This window comes from Halichoeres trimaculatus, unplaced genomic scaffold, assembly GCF_033239565.1.
Source record: "Halichoeres trimaculatus isolate MK-OKI-2021-1 unplaced genomic scaffold, fHalTri1.1 fHalTri1_scaffold_20, whole genome shotgun sequence".
Classification (NCBI taxonomy): Eukaryota; Metazoa; Chordata; class Actinopteri; order Labriformes; family Labridae; genus Halichoeres; species Halichoeres trimaculatus.
In genome coordinates, this window is record NW_027437198.1 from 1,406,079 (window position 1) to 1,427,658 (window position 21,580).

Genomic DNA, 21,580 nt, shown 5'->3' on the forward strand with positions numbered 1-21,580 from the left:
TTTACAATAGCTAACACTACAGCCAGATGGGTAAATTATGACGAATGGTCCTGTTGGTGTGGCGGCTAGAGTGCATACAGGCCCTGATCTGAAACAAATGAGTGATGTCACCTAGACCATGTCCTCCTATTTTACAGTCTGTGCTCAAAAACAATCCCAGCTGTGTTTGTTTAAAGTTTATGTCCATTAGGTCTAATCTGAGTGCTCATGTGGAGTGTTTGTGTTTTTGTCCTTAAACTGATTTGATTCACAGAGAGGAGGGAGGGAGGATGATGATGTTTGTTACCATGATTAAGAAGAAACGATAGAGGGAGCCTCGTGATGAGATGATTGTAGACGGAAAGAGAGAGATGTGCTGCGATGTGAGAGCACATCTCACTGCTGTGTGTGTGTGTGTGTGTGTGTGTGTGTGTGTGTGTGTGTGTGTGTGTGTGTGTGTGTGTGTGTATGTGTGTGTGTGTGTGTGTGTGTGTGTGTGTGTGTGTGTGTGTGTGTGTGTGTGTGTGGACTGAGAGCTTGTCTCCTCTCTTCATCATCAAACACTCTGCTCCTCTCAGTTTGTTCTTCTCCTCTTCTTCATCACATCTCTGTACACTCATTCTCCAAACTTGGTTCTCCTCCTCCTCTCCTTACATCTCTCGTCAGTGTCTGTGTCCGAAAATCTCTCCCTGTTCACTTTATGGTGAATTTTGTAGTGCTGTCTGAAATCTAAGTGAGCATGGTCATACCCTACATCAGGGGTAAGCAACCGAGGGCACAGGTGCTATAACTGTACCTGTGAGGCTATTTATGTTGGCATGATGAGAATAATTTGAATGAGGCATAGGACAAAATAAATAAGTAAAATGATAAAAACTTTTTTTTGTGTTCAATTTAACACTTCAATCGAAATTGAGCACACTATAAATGTTCTTATGTAAAAATCCAATAAATAATATTAAATAAAAGCATTTAAAGGTCCCAGATTCTGGTCCTTTTCTGCAGTTTAATCTGGATCATTGATGTCTTTATGAAATGGTAGCAACATGTTTTGGTCCAAAAAGCCAATAAATCAAGCACAGCAGCATTGTTTCCAAGGTCTCATAGCCCCTCTGTTCTGAACACTCTGATTTAGTGGGCGTGACCTCCATATGCCATCCACTACATCTATTACTCTATATGGTGAGTAGGGAAGAGGGAATGAGTGGTTTCAGATACAAACAGTGTTTATTATCCTCTGTTTTTATCCTACATTTTCTCTTCCTGTGTGTCAGTGTGAGCTGTCTGTTGACCTCTGATCATAGTCACAATTCACAGCAAGCCGTGGTCTTGTTCCTGTATTCAGCTTCAGTGATTGTCACAGTCTCATGTGTTTCCAGGTAAAATTCCATCCATATTATAAATCTGCATTATGATTAAAAAACAAAGTACAGCAGAGATTTATTTAATCTGTAGATTTTTCATGGTGGGTGAATGAAAGGTCATTTCGGATGTGTTTATTTCCTGCCCAAACCTTTCAGAAGAAATGCAGCTCAAAGATGTAATTTAAATCTAAAATCTTCGCTGTCTGATTCTGTTTTGAAGTTTTTAGTTTCAGCCTGCTTTCATCAGACAAATTTAAACATTATCAACGCTAACAGCTGTGTGTGTGTGTGTGTGTGTGTGTGTGTGTGTGTGTGTGTGTGTGTGTGTATGGTGTGTGTTAAGTAAACTCAGATAAGAGGAGAAACAAACATGCTGGAGGCTGGAGCTTCATCTTCTTGAACTTCATCTACTCCAACCTTTGATGTCCCCCCTCCTCCTCTCCTTTCATCCTCATCTCCTTCCTTTCCTCCCTCCTTCCCTACTCTCTCTGGGTTTAATCGACACCCTCACACACCTCCCTGTCTGCTCATCACTTCTGTTTTCCTGCCGAGAGTCAAATTTAACTTCAGACGTGGAAACATGGAGGGACGTCTATTTAACGTGTACATACGGACTGAGGGGAAATAAAAGCATCAGTCGCTTCAGAGTCACTGAAAAAAAGAGATGTGTCAGTGTGGAGGACGAAGAGGAGGAGGAGGAGGAGAGATGAGAGGAAGATGAGAAGATTAAGAGGGAGGAAGAGGAGAGATGAAGAGATCAAAAGGAGGAAGGAGGAGAGGAGGCGAGACGAATGGAGAGGGGATTAGAGTGATTGTGTTGAGAAAAGCAGAGTGAGCATTAAACCTGCAGAGGGGGAGAGACGAGCATTTTGTTTCATGTTCTGATACAGACACAGTGATCAGTGTGAGCGCACGCCAACAGTTTGACAGGACCACAGTCATCAGCCTCCAGTTTTAGGTTCTGCATGTGTCCACCTCTGTGGAGACGTCAGGATGAGAAACGTTTCCAGGACAGAAAGGGTTTTAAATATTTCAACTTTTCATTTTAATCCTGCTTCATCGACCTTTAGAGATGGGTATTCAATGCCGGTTCCTGTTGAGAGTCAATGAGAAATGGTTAAATCGACATCGACATCATCAGCTACAAGACCTTACTGTCTGCCCCAGCTAGCTTAGCTTAGCTTAGCTTAGCAGATAATAAGAGATTCATTAGAAAACTCTGATTCAGGACTTTCAGCTTGAAGTTTTGCTGAAGAACTGAACACACAAAGAAATGTTCATTACTCTATCACAGTAGATTCCTGTTCAATACATTCAACATGGTATACATTTCCTAAAAAAACCATAGAGAAAACATAGGGCTAGCTCGATGCTAACATATACAGGAAATTGCATTGATATGCTGATGGTTAGCATACATGGGTACAACTTTGGTTTGAAAACAGCATGTCGACTTTTATCGCAGAAAGAGATCACAGTTACTCTCTGTGAACAACACTGAAAACTCCAAATGTCAAATGATAACAGGTACATTTTATAACAGGTAAGATAAAAGAAAGGTACATGCAGGCTCATGGCTGGCTTAGCCATACCTACAGCTGCTTTAACCAATTTCGAGACACTAGATGGCCTGCTTCAGTCAATGACGTACAACAGCATGACATGACCAAGGGGCAACATCTGGTTTAGAAAAATGAAGCCTCTGATGAAGTGCCAAAAGTTACTGTCTGTTGAGAATCTGCTTGAGCCTGACTGCAGAAAGACTCCGGTCTTTCTGCCACAAACACACCAAGACCAAGGATAAAACCAAGGATAAAAGGATAAAACAGACTTTTACTAATTGAAAACGTACTCACAGCCTGGTTCAAAAAACAGCTTGGGTCTGAAATGCTGATGTTTCTATCTGCACACACTGTTTGGTGGGTGAATTTTTTTCTGACTCAGTGGTTTAGAAAATGTTACCATCATTTGATTGACCAATCAGACACACAGCTTAGCTCATGTGACTGACGGGTGCCCTGTAGCTGTTAGAAAGGAAACTGAAAGCCGACGTCATATCCAATATGGCCGCACCCGCCAATTGGCTTTCACTGTTTCAGGAACTGACGGGTGGTGTCGCAGAGGCTACAACCTTATTTTTTACAGTCAATGCATGTGATTTGGCATTCCTACTTATTTTTTTTATTAGATTACATCCAGAGATATCCAGATCCAGTGACCAATTACATATTAATCTACTTACAAACTCAATAAAATGGTGTTGACACAGAAAACCTGTAAAGCTACTTTTAGTTCAGAGGAACTTCACAGGAGGAGCTGATGATAGATATGTTGCCCAAGTGGTAAAGCCACAGATTTGTTCACATTATTATTGTAAAATACACTTTAGTTTGTGTGATTACTTACTAACTTATATACATCGTCAAAGTATTTAATAGGTTTACAAAAGTAATTGAAGTAGATAGATTGATCATCTTTCATACTAATTCTTGCTTCATTTGCCTTTATCTTAACGTAAGCCCAGCCTGTAAGAAAGAACTATTAATGTTTAATAGATTTGATTTTAATTTTATTAAAGATTAATTTATTCTGTGTTTGTTGAAAAAAAAACTTGACAAGAGGACCTTGGAAAAATAACTGCATCACAATCTCTGTTTCATAACTTACGAGAAGCATAACCTTGATGTGTGGCATCGCTCTAAAAATGTGCCAATTTAAAAAGTCATTTTATTCCAGCTGTGCTGATCAAACTGACTCTCAGAGTCATAAAATCAAACATGAAGATTTTTCTCTTTTACTGTCAGCTGGAAACTTCACGTCTGTGTGTGTGTGCGTGTGTGTGTGTGTGTGTGTGTGTGTGTGTGTGCGCGTGTGTGTGTGTGTGTGTGTGTGTGTGTGTGTGTGTGTGTGTGTGTGTGTGTGTGTGTGTGTGTGTGTGTGTGTGTGATATGTCTCTTGTTTTTTCAGTCTGAGTCTCAGGGGAGGCAGTGGTCCTGATTATCTTTGAAGTTTATTCACGGTGGTGATGTCACTGTTTTTCTCAGTAACAACCCCCCACCCTCAACCCACCCCACCCCAACTGCCTTGCCTGTCTCACCCTGTGTAAGCCTGTCTGTCTCACACTGTCTGTCTCACTCTGTCTCAGCCGTTTAATCACAGACAGGCAGCTCTCTCCTTTATCTGCGTCAGCGTGATGATGGTCTCAATCTGTCTCTGATGTCTCATCCTCGCTGATTCTTTGTCTCACCCAGGTACCTTGTCTCACCACAGCTGTCTTATGTCCTGTCTCCTTACTTTCTGTCTCACCATGTCCTTTCTATCGTCCCCATTATCACCTAAGCTGTATTATTCAGCCACACCCTGTCTCACTCTGTCACTCTGTCTTACTCTGTCAAAGTGTCTCACTCTGTCTCACTCCATCACACTCTGTCGCAATCTGTCTAACTCTGTCGCACTGTCTCACTCCGTCTCACACTGTCCACCTCCATCTCACTCTGTCTCAATCTGTCTCACACTGTCTCACACTGTCTCACTCTGTCACTACCCGTCTCAGTTGTTCTACCTCTGTCTCATCTGTTTCACACTGTCTAACTCCCTCACACTCTGTCTCACTCTGTCTTACTCTATCACACTGTCTAACACTGTTTTACTCTGTCCCTCTGTCCCACTCTGTCACAATGTCTCCCTCTGTCACACTCTGTCACAGTGTCTCACTCTGTCTTACTCTGTCTCACAAGGTCACACACTGTCTCACTCTGTCACAATGTCTCCCTCTGTCACACTCTGTCACAGTGTCTCACTCTGTCTTACTCTGTATTACTCTGTCTCACTCTGTCACACACTGTCTCATTGTTTCTTATTCTGTCTCAATCTGTCACAAACTATCTCACTCTGTTACAGTGTCTCACTCTGTTACAGTGTCTCACTCTGTAACAGTGTCTTACTCTGTCTTACTCTGTCTTTCTCTGTCACACTGTCTCACCCTGTCTTACTCTCTCACTCTGTCACAGTGTCTTACTCTGTCCTACTCTGTCAGTGTCTCACTCTGTCTCACTCTGTAACAGTGTCTCACTCCCTCACACTCTGTCACAGTTTCTTACTCTGTCTCACTCTGTCACAGTGTTTCACTCTGTCACAGTGTCTCACTCTGTCAAAGTGTCTCACTCTGTCTTACTCTGTCACACTGTCTCACCCTGTCTCACTCTCTCACTCTGTCACAGTGTCTCACTCTGTCACTCTGTCTCACTCTGTCACAGTTTCTCACTCTGTCACAGTGTCTAACTCTGTCTAACTCTGTCTCACTCTGTCACTCTGTCTCACTCTGTCACTCTGTCACAGTTTCTTACTCCGTCTCACTCTGTCACAGTGTCTCACTCTGTCACTCTGTCTCACTCTGTCACGGTGTCTCACTCTGTCACTCTGTGTCTCACTCCGTCTCACTCTGTCACGGTGTCTCACTCTGTCACTCTGTGTCTCACTCCGTCTCACTCTGTCACAGTTTCTCACTCTGTCTCACTCTGTCACAGTGTCTCACTCTGTCTGACTCTGTCACTCTATCATACTGTCCCACTCTGTGTCTTATGCGTTTTCATACTGCCCTCTTCTTCTGTTTCTTGTCTTCTTTTCTACCCCCCCCCCCCCCCCCCCCCCCCCCCGTTTCTCACCTCTCACTGTTTCACCCCCTAACTGTCTTTACCTGTCCTGCTCACTTTGTCTTTTTGTGTCCCCTTATGTTTTGCAGAATTGGGCTGTCTCACCCTCTCACTCACCCTCACCCTCATGCTGTCTGAACCTGTCTGTCCCAACACTTCTTTCTCCCCTTTCCTGTCTCACTGCCCCCCCCCCCTTACTCACACCTTCCTGTCTTACCTGTCTTTCTCCCTTGTTTTACTGTGCCTCATTCCACCTGTCTCACCTTACCTGTCTAACTCTGTCTCATGCTACCTGTCCCACCTTTCCTGTCCCACTCTGCCCCCACCCCCCCCCATCTCACACTGTCTGTCCGTCCGTGTTACTCTGCCTTACCCTTTCTGTCTCACCTTTCTGTCTCACCCTGCCTGTCGTTCTACTCTTTCCTGTCTCACTCTACCTCTACCTGCCTGTCTCACCCTTCCTTTCTCTGCCTCCCCCTCTCCCCTTCTACATTAGTCTGTCCCACCCTGCCTCACCCTGTTTGTCCTAATGTAAGGTCTTTTGTCCCACGATCTCACTCACTGTGTCCCACTCTCACTGTCTCTGTGGCGTCAGCCCCACGTTGTCTCACCCTTCCTCCCTTCATTTCATCCTGCCTTCCCCTCTGTGTTGACTTGTATTCATATCTTATTCAGGCGTCATTAAGAAGGTCAAAGGTCAAACAGTCAGTCAGGCGACCCCGACAAACTAAAAGTAAAGCAGTCACACTGATATCATTATGATATTCTTCATTACTGTGGTCATCATCATCATCATCATCATCAGCATCATCATCAGCATCATCATCATCATTGTCATCATCCTGTTAGCCACGATCCTTATGATCAAAACTCTGAGATTTGAACATTCATGCTCATTAAAGCTTCCTCTTAATCATTGTTTAGTAAATAACTGCTGAGATTTCACTCATCTCTGTGGTTCCAAACATTAAACCTTTTTTTTTCTTGTCATGTTTGACCCGTGTGCAGAGGAGCTCTTCTTGCTGCTGTGGTCAAAACCACAGCTGCGTTTTGTGATGTTTGTGATGAAGAGTCAGCATCGATGCCAGCTCTGTGACTGCTCAGTGGGATAAAACCTGTGACAGTTTGAGGTCAGGGGGAGGAGCCTGTCATCTCAGTGACCTTTTTAATTTTAACAGGGGAGGAAAGAAAACTTGGAGCTTAGAGATTTTCTTTTTTGTGAAGAGAAATAGCCGGAAATTTATTTCTATTCTTTTATCAGAAACATGTAATGAAAGGAAAATATCCTGATGTTATGGTTTTGGTTATACTGATTTCAGTAGAAAAATGATTTTACTGCTACAAACATATCCTGAATAAACTTTGAAAATAGTCTGATAGTAATCCTGACTGCACCGAATAAATTACCACGATCATCTGTAAAATCAGGATATTATTTCACGCCTGCTGTAACATTCACAGCTTGAGCTGAGTTTCTGAACATCATTCTCTTTTACAACTTCCCTCATTTTTCTTCCTTTCTTTTTTTAAGCATTGTGCCTATATTGTAGAAACATTCATACGAAGCCTTTTATCCACAGTTGCAAGGCTTGTGCGCAAAGTCTGAACACCCCGTCTCCTCCTGCAGGCTGCACACAGGCCCCGCTCCCTCAAGGATGCCTCTAGCTCTGACACAGCGAGTTTGTTGGCTCTGGGTTTTATCTCTACCACCTCCAGAGCCTTTAACCATCTTTTTATTGACACAGACACTCCTGCAGAAAAAAAACAAGTCTTTGATATATATTGTGAGACTGTGTATGTTTGCTCTGTCTCCCTACAGGCCAGAGGTCAGTGAAGGCAGCACCATCAGCGGACAGAGATGATGTCCATGCAGAGTAAGGTCTCATTTTAACTACGTGTTAACTTCTCATATGTCAAATGTTCTCTTTTTGGGTACATGCTACACTGTATGCAGAGGATTAAAGGGACCACTCCTAGCTTAGGCTGTTCAGGACCAAAATAAACATTTGCCCTTAAAGGTAGGGTCTGCTGGAAGTTTTGCTAATGTTTGTAAACACAACATCCAAACTGGGCTCCTCCTCCTTGGCTCAGTGCCTGCAGCAGCACACACCCACAGCCTCAAGCTCACCACAGGTATTTGATGCATACCTGGTTAGCAGAAAACTAACTCACGTCACTCTTCGTCCCGTGCTGCTTTCCAACTTCCTGAAAGTTCTTGAAAGTGGAGCCAAGCTTCACCCTCATTTAGGATTTTTTTTTTTCTTTTTGGAGTTTCGGTTGTTTTTCTCACTCTGTGCTACGTCCACTATTGTAGTGTACTGATTAGCTTCTAACATTATCATTAACACGCAAAGTCACTTGTACATTGGTTGCTCTGTGATTGGCTGATGTAAGCACACTTACTTTCCTCCCAGAAACATCCTGAAACAACCAAAACATCAATATCCAGGCGGAGGATGGGGTTGAGGCAGACACAGGCACTGACATACATGTATAGAGGCCCAGAGGAGACGATCGAGCAGGATCACCCCTGAAAAAGTTGACATTTTATTTTTTAGGGAAATCCTGCAGACGCTAACTTTATGATGACTGTCTGTGAGCAACATGCTTTGTTGTACCTCAGCTCTCCAGATGAGCAGTATATGTTCTCCATCTAGAAATGTTTTGTCCTGACTCTCTGAGGTGAAGGACTCAGACCCACAGCCTGGTGTTGATGCAGGACCATGTTATTTCTGCAGTGAGTGAAGCAGACAGCGTGGTGAAGGTGGCAGAGTGGCAGCAGACATATTATTCCTCAGATTCGGGGATTCAGTCCGGAGCGACCACAGTGCGAGACGACGAGAGCAGCACCGAGTACAGCGGCCGTAAGAAGTTCTCAGGAAGTACCACAAACAGTACTACAGGGGGTCCAGCTGCTGCCACCGCTGGAGGTGGAGACTCAGCAGGGTGTGGGGCAGAGAGCCCATCAGGTGAGGCTTCCTGGTCATCTGTTTCTGACTCAAATCTTCACCCCTTAATGTTCATTATCAGATTTTTAGTATTTCTTTCTCCCATCTTAATTCATTTTAACTGTTAAAGAAGTGAGCATGTGCAGAAATATCTTGATTTCAGTCTCTGTTCTAACTCCATCCTAAAACACATCTCTTGAAGTATTCATGGATTGATCTTTGACTGATCTTATCTCAGATTTAGACGCCCAGTTCTCGCTCACACGTGCCCAGCGTGTCCGGGCGGCCATGTTTCCGGAAACACTGGTGGAGGGGGAGGCAGCAATGCCTGTCCAATCAGATCCCACACAGCAGAGCAATGTGCAGCGATTGGCTGAACCCTCCCAGCTTCTGAAGACTGCGATCGTCCACCTGATAAACTACCAGGACGATGCTGAGCTGGCCACCAGGGCGGTGCCAGAACTCACCAAACTGCTGGGAGATGACGACCCGGTGAGTTCAGAACACCACGCTTCTGGATATTTGATCACAGTTTAAATGATGAGTGTTATAGATGCTCTGCTTTCCAGTCAAACACTGAGTGTGTGATAACTCTCACACACTGGGTCAGATTTCCTTTTGGAGGGTTTGTTTCCAAGATATCAAACACTAGTTTCACAGAACTCTTTCATAGTCACGTGACTAATTGATAAAATGAATAATTCAGACTCATGTAACCGTCACTCTTCTTTTCTGTAGGTGGTGGTGAATAAGGCAGCCATGATCGTCAATCAGCTGACCCGAAAAGAGGCTAGTCGCCGCGTGTTGATCCAGTCCCCCTCTGTGGTCGGCGCTGTTGTGCGTGCGATGACTACAGCAGTTGACATGGAGACGGCGCGGTGTGCAGCCAGTGTGCTGCACAGCCTGTCACATCAGAGGGAGGGGCTTACTGTTATCTTCAAGTCCGGAGGGATCCCAGCTCTGGTCCGCATGCTCAGGTGTGAACACTGTACTGTACTGTTCAGTAGCTCAGACTGTAGAAACCTGACTTTTGGCAGGTTAGAGGCGCTGTTAGGACCTTTTGGAATTGGTTTTCTGGGATAAAGACTTTGTTTCTCATGAGTACTATCATCCATTGTCGTAAGGACATGACTCTTGCCAAAGCTGCATTTGATTTGGAGGAATATGAATTATAGTGTGTTTTAACCTCTAACCTAAATCGCTATGACAGTACCACGCCAGCTGACAAAGTTTAGCTGTGAGAAGAGAGATCTGTTTTTTTCTCTGCTGAAAACAATTTCTGTGACTAATTTTGTAGTGATGGTGGACACTGGAGCCTAACTGTCAGACAGAAAAAGGACAGAAGAGCAGAAGAAAGAGAAACAGGAGAGAGATAGAGCATGAGCTAAAGGCTAACGCAAAGGTTAAAGGCTAAAACACAGGTTAATGTGTTTGTGCTAATGTTGACCCCAACCCACAGTCAGCAGTTATTCTGCAGTGGTCTGTTCAAACTTGAAAGTCTATCAATAAAATGAAGAGCTAGGTTACATTAGCTCTGCTTGGTGAGGTTGGAGTTGGTAGATGAGCTCTGGTAGGACAGAACCAGGATTCACTAACGTTACATGTTACAGACACGTCTCAGAGCACCGCGCTGTGAGTAGAGATAAATATAGCCGGGTGCTAAACTACGCTACAAACTGACAAAGTTAGCTTGTTGTCAGGTTTCAAAGCGTAGCTCTACGTAACTGTTGATAAATACCTTACCTCATGGAGTTAGATCTGGCTAAATGTTGTCTTGAACAAGGGAAAGTAGACTTAAAAAGAAGATCTGATCTCCATTCATTTCCAAAACAAACACAGGCCTTGTTCAAAGTCACGTCTTCACCACAGTGTGTGTGAGACTCCAGGCCAAAAGGTGGCGCTGCGGTCTAATTAAAACAGATCCTCACAGCCTCTTGAAGTCCAATAATATACTAATTCTGGGAATTTGGCCAGCAGATAGAGAGGTGGCAGTTGACTTTCTCACCCCTCTCGGCCTTGCATCTCTCAGTTCATGCATGGTCATTGGTTGCTGTTTGCGCATGATGTTGCACATATCAGAATTTGAGCTGAAACAGCTGTGACATTTAATCACTCTGCTTCCTGTTGAAATATTTAAAGAAGTATCTGTCTTTAGCTCCATTTGTGAGATGAAAAAAAACAACAGACTACAGAGAGGTGCTTCAGTTTGTGATTTATCATGTTGACTGCTTTCACAATGTCAAATTCTCCTGAGTTTCATCGTCCTTTTAAGTATTAATAGAAGACACTTTGCTAGAACATGTTGAAACATGGAACTAAAAAATGTTGGGACTTCCAGTTTTCGAAATATTTCACATTCACAGCTTTATGTCCTCTGCTTACAGGACAGGAGATACAAACTCGGTAATACTCTGACCAGAGGCCAGCAGAAATCTGAATTTTAGCTCTAAATCCCCACGGAAATACACACACACAGTCACATACACAGTCACACACACACACACACACACACACAGAGTCACACACACAGCTAATCCTTCACGCTGAGGATTAACACACAAGGATAATTCCGGCTCATAATTGATTCATTCAACACAAAATGAATAAAATTGAATAAAAACTAAAAGAGCGTCACAGAGAGCAGAGCTGTGTGTTTGTGTGTGTGTGTGTGTGTGTGTGTGTGTGTGTGTGTGTGTGTGTGTGTGTGTGTGTGTGTGTGTGTGTGTGTGTGGTCATGTTGTCGTGTTGATGTAAAGGTGGGTTAATCTTGAGGGAGAAGAGGTAAACTGGTGATGAAGATTGTTGGTTCATTGTTCCTCTCTGTGTGTCTGCAGCTCTCCCGTGGAATCAGTTTTATTTTACGCCATCACCACCCTCCACAACCTGCTGCTGCATCAGGAAGGATCCAAGATGGCAGTGCGTCTGGCTGACGGCCTGCAGAGGATGGTTCCTCTCCTGAAGAAGAGTAACCCAAAGTTCCTTGCCATCACCACCGACTGTCTGCAGCTCTTGTCCTACGGCAACCAGGAGAGCAAGGTGAGCGCAGTCTGCACACGTCCAGTACACCTCCCGTCCAGAGCTGTTGCTAGGCGCCACCTGAGTGTCTGCCTGTAGCAGCGGCTCTCTCTTCATTATTGTTTTTTTTTGTTGTAGTTGTTTTTTTTCCTTTTCGTTTTGGATCTCTTTGTATTCAGAGCCTGTCGTTACTTTTTATATCTCATTTGTTGGTCATTGACACCAAACCGATTGCGTTTGCAGCAGCGTTTTTACTTCTTTTGCTCCTGCACACACAAGATCTCAGCTCTTAGCAGCCTGTAGCATGTCGATGCTAACCGGTGCTGGGCATGGTGTTCTCTTTGAGCTGAGGAGAAGGAGGTGAGGATGACGAGCTGATGATGATGATGATGCTGAAAAGAGACAACATGGACCTGTTCTTCTTCTGCGGTTATGGGGAACATACGATCTATCTCTAATGAGATAGACCAGCTAGCCGTGCTAACCCAGCAACAGAGGGAATACCAGAGGGCAGAGTAGCATCATGCTATTCACAGACATGGGTAACAGAGCTAACACCAGATATAAACACCACATGTGAAGAGCTCCACTTGCTGTGAGCAGACAGGAACCAGGAGACAGAGACTGAACAGACAGCTGAAGAAGTCCAGCTCAGTCCTGGACCCCATGGAGGTGGAGGCTGATGGAGAATGATGGACAAACTGTCATCCCTGGTGGACTTTTTTTCTATTTGATATTTATCACATTATTCTGTTTATATATTCTTAATTTTTTTTTTTCGTTCTATATACTTTGTGACTCTGAATTTCCCCAAAGTATATTCTATTCTATTCTATTCTATTCTACAGTCTCATCTGCTTCTTGTTTATTCCCATCAGCTGATCATTCTGGCCAATGGGGGTCCAGAGGGTCTGGTCTTCATCATGAGGAACTACAACTATGAGAAGCTGCTGTGGACCACCAGCCGAGTCCTCAAAGTGCTCTCAGTGTGCCCCAGCAATAAGCCCGCCATCGTCGAGGCTGGTATGTCCAAATTTTGGAATGACTTCTCTTTTTTTTTGGCATCATTAGGGCTGTTGTACAGTTAGCTTTTTGAAAACTGAGAATACTCCCAGCAACATGTGAGTGAACAAATATGTTTGCTTTGAAAACCATCATTCCCTGGATCCCTCACATGAAAAGCAGGAAATCTCACACAGTGGTGTTGTGTCACCTCCCATGGGGAAAATAAGGCCATGCTGCATAGTTTGACACTGGGAGAGACACTGGGAAAACTTTGATAAGGTAGAGAAAGGCTCTACGCATCAACTCTCAGCTCGGTTAGCAAGTGGTATTCATGATTTACTAGGTTAAAATTCAGTTTACATCAACAGCAGTTTGTTTAAAAAAAAAAAAAAAGCTTTGTTTTACTCAGGGACGTTTTTTTTCTGCGAGTTGCCTTAAGCAGTTAGCCCCAGGATAGCAGGTTAGCATCCTTAGCAGTCTTGTCACTGAACTCACATGTCCACAGCTAGAGACCTCTTTGGTTGGAGCCATATGATGAGGAAGTCTCCCATGGAACACACTAAAATGAGGCTCCACTCTGTGGCACTATGTGGTACTACAGTCACATTATGCCCATAAAAGAAAAAGGAGCTTGAAAGGGAATTAGCATTGAAGCTTATTTACATTTTAACTTTGACTGCTCCAACTACCATTAATATGATAAACTACAAATAATTTATAATAACACTGTTTGTAAACATTTAAATGAACCATTTTGGATTCATTTTGGGACAAAATTGGCCCCTGTCCATTTGACATCTTTTCTCAAAACAGCACCGCTACCAGCTACTTGCAGTGGGAGAAAACTTGCAGAAAGCTGCCAGAGTCATCCGTGTATGAAGTCTCTTTTTTCTTTTCTGGATTAACGTATCATACTCGCTTTAGCAGAAAATTAAAAAATTGTTATGAAGTGGGAAATTTGTGTCACTCTAGCAAAGTTCAGCTTCTCAATACAGCAGTAAGAAGTGTCCATCGTTTGTACGTAGAGCTCCAACAGGATGAGAGAAGAGAGCAAAGATACAGGGGAATGAAGTGCAAAACCAGAACAAACTGCACAGAGCTGCAAACCCTCGTGTGTGTTTAATTAGTATTATATCAGTGAAGGAAAGATGTGAATCAGACCTTTACACAGTTCCGATATCAAGAGCAAATGACGGGTTTTTACTGCGGTCCAATCATTGTGGTAAGTGAGTTAACTTAGTTTTCTCCTCAGTGTGTCATTGCAACAAGCCCCACATTCAGGCTGATATTTGTCTTTTATAGATAACAAATTGCTCTAACTTTAAGCCAGTCTTAGACGTGGAAATTATGGAGGGTTTGAAAAAAGAGCAGTTGGTGTGTTTCAGTAATAGGCTGTGCTTATTGTGTTGAATAGTGTTTGTTCAAGATATAACCGTCTTTTTTTTACCTGTCCAGGTGGGATGCAGGCTCTGGGTCAACATCTCACAGGCTCCAGCCAGCGTCTGATCCAGAACTGTCTGTGGACGCTGCGCAACCTGTCAGACGCTGCCACCAAACAGGTACAGAACCTCAACGCCAAATTTTCATCAAGTTACTTTGAAAGTGTTGGGAACGGCCTGTAACCAACTTGTTGATGGAGTTTAACAGGTCACTACATGTTGTTTGTCTACAGGAAGGTCTAGATGGTCTTCTGCAGATTCTGGTCACACAGCTGGGTTCTGATGATGTCAATATGTTGACATGTGCAACGGGCATCCTGTCCAACCTAACCTGCAACAACTCACGTAACAAGGTGACCCAAAGAGAATAGTTCTATATAATATAATATATATTATATAATATATAATATAATGTTATATGATGTAATGTTACATCACATATAAACAAGTCTTAGAACATGATTTCACCTGTACTGATATATGGTATTACATTTCACCACACTAGCAAGGTTACTCTTTTTTTACACAACATGATAAAGCATCTTCATAACCATTCACCAAATTCTAAAAAATCTCTACACTTCATTTTTCACTTTCTACATGGATAAGGGTTATTTGACCCAAATATTTTCAGTCAAGAAAAAACTCTTTCATATCAAAGATGCTGTGAGGAGGATCTGTTTAAATTAGGCTGCAGCGCCACCTTTTGGCCCGGAGTCTCACACACACTGTGGTGAAGACGTTACTCTGAACAAGGCCTGTGTTCATTTTGGAAATGAATGGAGATCAGATCCTCTTTTAACTCCACTTTTCTTTGTTCAAGACAACTTTTTTTTCAGATCCAACCCCACAAGGTAAGCTATTTATCAACGTGACAACAAACAAACTTTGTCAGGTTGTAGCATAGTTTAGTAACCAGCTGTAGTTCTCTCTACTCACAGCCCGGTGCTCTGAGTCGTGTCTGTAACGTGTAACGTTAGTGAATCCTGGTTCTGTCCTACCAGAGCTCATCTATCAGCTCCAACCCATAGACTGTATAAAACATGGAAGTAGTCTCCCTGAAGTCACCCGTCTGTTTCTGAAATGGAAAATGAAGCATACGGCTTTCGCAGCCACATTGGTAGTGGCAAGGGCTTTTATGTACAGCTATAGAGTGCCTGTCGGTCATGTGACCCTGAGCTGTGCCTCTGATTGGGCAAGTTTGCGATGTTAATATCCTCTGAACTGCCAAGTTAGACAAAAATTTGCCCCCTGTACAGTGTGTGTGGATAGTAAAATTTACGACTCAGACAGGAGACGATTTTTGAAACAGGCTGTAAGTAAGTTAATTTTTGCTTTAAAAACAGCTTTTTTGACTTGGTGTGAATGTGACTTACGCTACTTCCAGAGCCAGACTCAAGCGGACACTCAAGAAACAGCAGATTTTAGCACTTCCTCATTGTGTCGTATTCTTACACCAGAGGTTGCCGTGTGCTCCAACCTCACCAAGCAGAGCTAACGTAACCTGGCTCTTCATTTTATTGATAGACTCTCATGTTTGAACAAACCACTGCAGAATAACTGCTGACTGTGGGATGGAGTCAACATTAGCATAAACACATTAACCTGTTTTAGCCTTTAGCTCGTTTTTTAGCGTTTAGCTTGTGTTTTAGTCTTTAGCTTAAGTTTCAACCTTTAGTTTGTGTTTTAGCCTTTAGCTCATGTTTTAGCTTTTAGCTTGTGTTCTATCTCTCTCCTGTTGATCTTTCTTCTGCTCTTCTGTCCTTTTTCTGTCTGACAGTTTGGCTCCAGTGTTCAGCAGAGAAAAAAAACAGATCTCTATTCTCTCTACTAAACTTCATCAGATGGCATGGTGTTGTCATAGAGACTTAGACGTGCTGTAAATCAGTCTGGTCCCTAGACCTGATCAGGAGGCTAAGAAGTGGCATTTAGGAATTGCCTATATTGGTGCTGATAATCTCACTTTAAAGTGTGGATTAGGATCAGACAGCTATCTAGAAGAGAGACTTTTCAAGATCACTCAGAAACTCCTCACAGGGACTTAAAGTTTTGTATATCACATACAAATCGACTGAACATAGACTCATTGATGTGGTGAAACAGCCTGAGTTTTTAGGACTTTGATCATTTTACTCTTCACCCTAAACTGAAGTCCCTCTCCTTGTTAGACTCTAGTGACTCAGTTTGGCGGCGTGGAAGCGTTGATTCATGCCGTGCTTCGCGCCGGGGAGAAGGAGGATGTTGCTGAGCCTGCTGTCTGTGCACTGCGTCACCTGACCTCTCGCCATCAAGATGCAGAGCTGGCCCAGAATGCAGTGCGGCTTCACTATGGAATTCCTGCTGTTGTCAAACTGCTGTCGCAGCCTCACTACTGGCCCGTGGTGAAGGTGAGTGAGTGAGGGTAATGGGAAGATCAGCTCTTTGCAACTTTATGTCCTGGAGAGGAAAACTCTGACCCTGAGTGTGGCTCTGTTACTGAACGTTTGTGCTCGTCATGTAAAACATTATGTCTGAGCATAAGCTGGTTCATAAGTGTACCAAGGAGCACAACACTCCAGACCTCAGAAGATCAAGGGTTGACTTTGTAGTAGTTGTGTGATTAGGTGAGCAGCCATATGTCCAGGAAACTCCGGTGAAGGGAGAAGCAGAGCTGTCACTACCTGGGGGTCAGTTAGAGCAGGTGGCTGGGAAAGCTTCCAGACGGACCAAACTAATCATGTAGTTCAGGTGCACTGAGAGGTACTTGTCTGTCAGGTCTTCAGCTCTCACCCCTGGAAGAATTTCTTGTGCATCCTGGGAGGATTGGGACTCAGGATCAGAGTGGGTCACGTTCAAAGCAGCTGCTAGAAGGTAGACGATGCGTGTCAGGATCTCAGTAAAAGACGACGCAGGCCCCTCCCTCCAAATGTTGCAACCTGACCCCCTGTTTGATGTCTGACCCTCCTTCAGGCTACAGTTGGTCTGATCCGGAATTTGGCGCTGTGTCCAGCCAATCAGGCGCCACTGAGGGAGGCAGGAGCTATTCCACGGTTGGTCAACCTGCTGCTAAAAGCTCATCAGGACACACAGAGACACGCCTCCTCTGCTCAACAGACGTACCAGGTGTGTCAGTTATACACACACATACACATGTTCATACACAGTGTGTGATCTCTATAAATGTGAAAGACAAAGTCATTTTGAAGCTCATCATTTACCACCACCCCCCTTCTTCCTGTCTCTGTCTGTCTCTGAAGGATGGCGTCCGTATGGAGGAGATAGTTGAAGGTTGCACAGGAGCTCTTCACATTCTGGCCAGAGATCCCATAAACAGAGGCGAGATCTCCAGCATGCAGACCATTCCTCTGTTTGTCCAGGTGCTACGACCTTTACCTCTCTCAGATTGACTCCCTGACAGCTGGCGTGCTGATCTGAGGCCTGCCCTGTAGGAGGACCACAGCAGTCACTATCTCTGATACTTCCACTGTATTAACTGCTGTTTAACCCTGACTTTATGTGTCTTTGTTTTCTGTCATCTGTGTGTGTGTGTGTGTGTGTGTGTGTGTGTGTGTGTGTGTGTGTGTGTGTGTGTGTGTGTGTGTGTGTGTGTGTGTGTGTGTGTTTGTGCAGCTGCTGTACTCGTACGTAGAAAACGTGAAGCGCGTTTCAGCCGGCGTTCTCTGTGAGCTGGCTCTGGATAAACAGTCTGCAGAGCTGATCGATGCAGAGGGAGCATCCGCTCCGCTCATGGAGCTGCTGCACTCCAACAACGAGGGAATCGGTGCGTCTGTCTCTGCTTGAAGATTGAGACCTTTATCTGAAATCAAAGTAAACTGTTGACCAGTTTGTGCAATTTTTAGTTTTGTTTAAAAACTCAATCAGCTGTTTGCCACGAGGCAGATCAGAAACACTGGCTACGTTTCCATGCTGTCAACATTCTGGTTCCTGAAACACTTGGAATAACACGTTTACGTACGTGAGCAAACAGGCTTAATCCTGTTTACATGATATCTCGATCACAACAGTCATGCATGGAGTGGGGCAATCACAGGTTTGTGGAAAAAACTGGAAGTTTTGAGAAGTAAGTGGTGAGTCCAACATAAACATTTGCAGTTCAAATCTTTAAAAGCGCCACCTGCTGTCAGTTGTCAATAACTGCATAGGGACCGTGAATAAGACTTGTGGCTATAATTTGAATTAACTAGTTTCCTTTTCCACATTCAGTTTGATGAAATAATGATATTAAATTTGGCCATAGTTTATTCTTACAGTTAGCTCTTAAATTTGCAAATATTCTCCTAATCTGAAAAATAATGGATCAAACAGCCTTTCTGTCTTACTGACTGGTTACTCTGTGTATTCTTATCCTGTGATGCTGAAATATCCACGTGTTGTTTAAAAATTATGCTCCGGTGTTTCCTCAGCCACATACGCTGCTGCAGTGCTGTTCAGAATCTCAGAGGACAAAAGTTCAGACTACAGGAAGAGAGTGTCGGTGGAGCTCACACACTCACTGTTCAAACACGACCCTGCAGCTTGGGACATGGTGAGTGTGTGTGCACAACTAAGTGTAGTAGAGCGTTGAATTAATGGTCTTGTTGTGATTGTATTACTCAGTAAATTACCCAGTTTTTGACCTGTCTGTCTTTGAGAAAGATGTTTCATCTTGAGAACACTGGTCTGGTCTCTTAAAGTTGGGGCTATAAGAATCTATTAGACACTATTAAAAACTAATGACAGAGATTTTTCACTATGCAGATGACATTTAACTGGGAACACAGCGTTAGTGTCATAATGATATTGGTATTTGCAGATGATGGGTCATGAAGGTCGTTATTTGTTTCTGCAGATACCAGCGTCTGATAAAGTGATGCATTAATTAGACGGATACAACAACAGTAGAATCAAATTTAGTTTTTAAACAGATGACAACAGTAGTTCATGTACAGTAATGAATTCATTAAAATGAAAAAGTTAAGGATTTGTATTGGTGTTAGCCAAAATTACTGCTGATTGAGAACCAAAGAAGAAGTTGGCCCCTGGTTAGCAAACATGTTCAACTAAATGCTCCATCAGTGATTTTTGAAGTGCTTCCTGATCTCCACTTTCAGGCTCACTCTGCTGTACCGCTGGAGGCTGCGTATCTGGCTGATGGTGAGTACTCTGACCTACAAAGAAAACTCCTTCAAGGAAGTCTTATTCCTGTATCAAAGTGACTGGATTATATAAAGTTTTACCCGATCATGTTTCAGCTGTTTTGGCTGTGTGATGATAACGATTTCTATGGAGAAAATAATATTAGAGCAAAAACTGCATCAGGATCTCAGAACTGACTGGCTTTTATTTGACTCTTCATGCTGTCGAACTTTAACAACTGAAGTTAGTCCTGGAATGAAGTAAAGCATATCAAGCTCTTAAAGGCGCAGTGTGTAGAATTTGTAATGTTATCAACATGAAGCGTTCAGATTTCAGAATGAGCCCATCCGTTGCTGAACCATCCCATCACTCAGTGACTCTCAGCCTTTGCAGATCAAAGAGGATCCTGAAGATGGCCTCATTTATTCTAATCATCATGTTGATGGCGTTGATGCTGAGGGACATGTCTCACAGCTAGAGTAACAACAGGCAGAAAGCTCCATGACAGCCTCCTACCCCTCTGAGAGCTCATGTTCTGTTTGACAGAGCTAGCCCTCAACACTGAAGCACCAATCCACCTCTGACTGTCAGAGAGGAAAGAAAACTCTCAGAGAAACAACCACGTTTGTTAAACTGTACCATCAACAAGAAACAATGACCTTTACAATCAATAAACGTTGCTACGGAAACATTCTCCACCTTTACCTGTGGAGCAGAAAACTTCAGCGTCGTCCTTCAGAGCCAACTTTTTCATTGATGACTCCCAGCTCTGAAACTCTGCTCCCATGTTTTCTCTCCTTTTAGCCGCTGTCTGTCCCGGTTTCTCTTCATTTCTTCCTGATCTTTGGACCAGAATCTGATGATTTACAGTCATGTGAAGCATGTTTGTGATTTTCCATCAGAAAATACCCTTAATAGTAGTTCTCTTGTTCAGAATAACAAAATCCACTTTCTTCTTTTTCGGCTCATCAAACCGCATTTCGCTCTTTCTGTCCCCCAAAATCTGCCGTAGACAAACATGGCCGATGGTTATGTCTGCCTCGGTGAACAGGGGGTGCAGACATGTAAGTATAAAAAGCTTTTTTCTAACTTCATAAAAAAGGAACCTGAAGTTTTATGATTATTTTTCACTTATTTTAAGATACCTCACAGACATATAAACATTATTTCTCATTTCTAGCATTTCTGTTCGGAAAACTTTTACACACTGCTCCTTTAAGTGAGTTTACTCAGTTTTACATCGTAACATGGTATAACCTGAGTATCAAAGGGCAAGGCAAAGCTTTGTGACGTGGTTAAACCAAGCAGTACATTAGAAACAAACCCAGCTGGTTCATCACGACTGAAACGCAGTCCCCTGCCTCAGTGGGACAGTTTCAGATGATAACAGCTATCTGAACGGCTGCAGATGGGGCTGTTTGTACCATATCATTTACTTGACTTTAAAAATTCCTGACAACTTTCAGCACTGCAATATGCTTTCAGAAAGACATCTTTATGTGGCTCCGTTTTTCAAATGCAACACGTTCCTATGAGCAGTGTTCGCTTCTTTGTGAGTCAGACCCTCACCAACTCTTCTTTGATATCAACCAAGAAATGAGTCAGTGTCAGGGACAGAGGAGGAAAGTAGACTTTCAGAAGAGAAAAACAATGATGAAGGTGACGACTTAAGATGTGAGAGTGGGGGAAAGAGAGCAAGTGTCAAAGAGAGAGAAAGAGCAGAAAAGAGATAAAGAGGGAGAGGTGAGGGAAAGAAAGGAGCAGTCTCCTCTCAGTCATTCATCTGCTCTCATTTCCTCTGTGAACTCTGAAAATCCCCTCATCTCCCCATCTTTAATTAATGTGCTCCATCCCAAGTGTGTGTGTGTGTGTGTGTGTGTGTGTGTGTGTGTGTGTGTGTGTGTGTGTGTGTGTGTGTGTGTGTGTGTCTGTGTGTGTGTCTGTGTGTGTGTCCGTGTGTCTGTGTGTCTGTGTGTGTCTGTGATTTAGGAGGGTATTGGTTCTATTTAAAGCTTGGATCTCAGTGTGTCATTCTTTTTCAAAGGATTATTCTGCTTCAGTAC

General features: G+C 43.4%; 1 protein-coding gene across 2 annotated transcripts in view; it reads left to right on the forward strand.

Annotated features, from left to right (window-relative positions):
• The window catches only part of LOC141809540 (junction plakoglobin a-like), a 40,314-nt gene that overhangs the window by 15,898 nt on the left and 2,836 nt on the right, over window positions 1–21,580 (forward strand). For both annotated transcript variants that reach the window (XM_074696616.1, XM_074696615.1), the window contains exons 2-15: window positions 7,815–7,869; window positions 8,734–8,964; window positions 9,182–9,435; window positions 9,682–9,920; window positions 11,778–11,979; window positions 12,837–12,981; window positions 14,419–14,522; window positions 14,636–14,755; window positions 16,571–16,789; window positions 17,352–17,504; window positions 17,639–17,758; window positions 18,012–18,162; window positions 18,806–18,927; window positions 19,493–19,535. In XM_074696616.1, coding sequence (XP_074552717.1) covers window positions 7,854–7,869; window positions 8,734–8,964; window positions 9,182–9,435; window positions 9,682–9,920; window positions 11,778–11,979; window positions 12,837–12,981; window positions 14,419–14,522; window positions 14,636–14,755; window positions 16,571–16,789; window positions 17,352–17,504; window positions 17,639–17,758; window positions 18,012–18,162; window positions 18,806–18,927; window positions 19,493–19,535 — 2,119 coding nt within the window. In that variant the 5' untranslated portion in view covers window positions 7,815–7,853. The remainder of the gene's footprint in view (window positions 1–7,814; window positions 7,870–8,733; window positions 8,965–9,181; window positions 9,436–9,681; window positions 9,921–11,777; window positions 11,980–12,836; window positions 12,982–14,418; window positions 14,523–14,635; window positions 14,756–16,570; window positions 16,790–17,351; window positions 17,505–17,638; window positions 17,759–18,011; window positions 18,163–18,805; window positions 18,928–19,492; window positions 19,536–21,580) is intronic.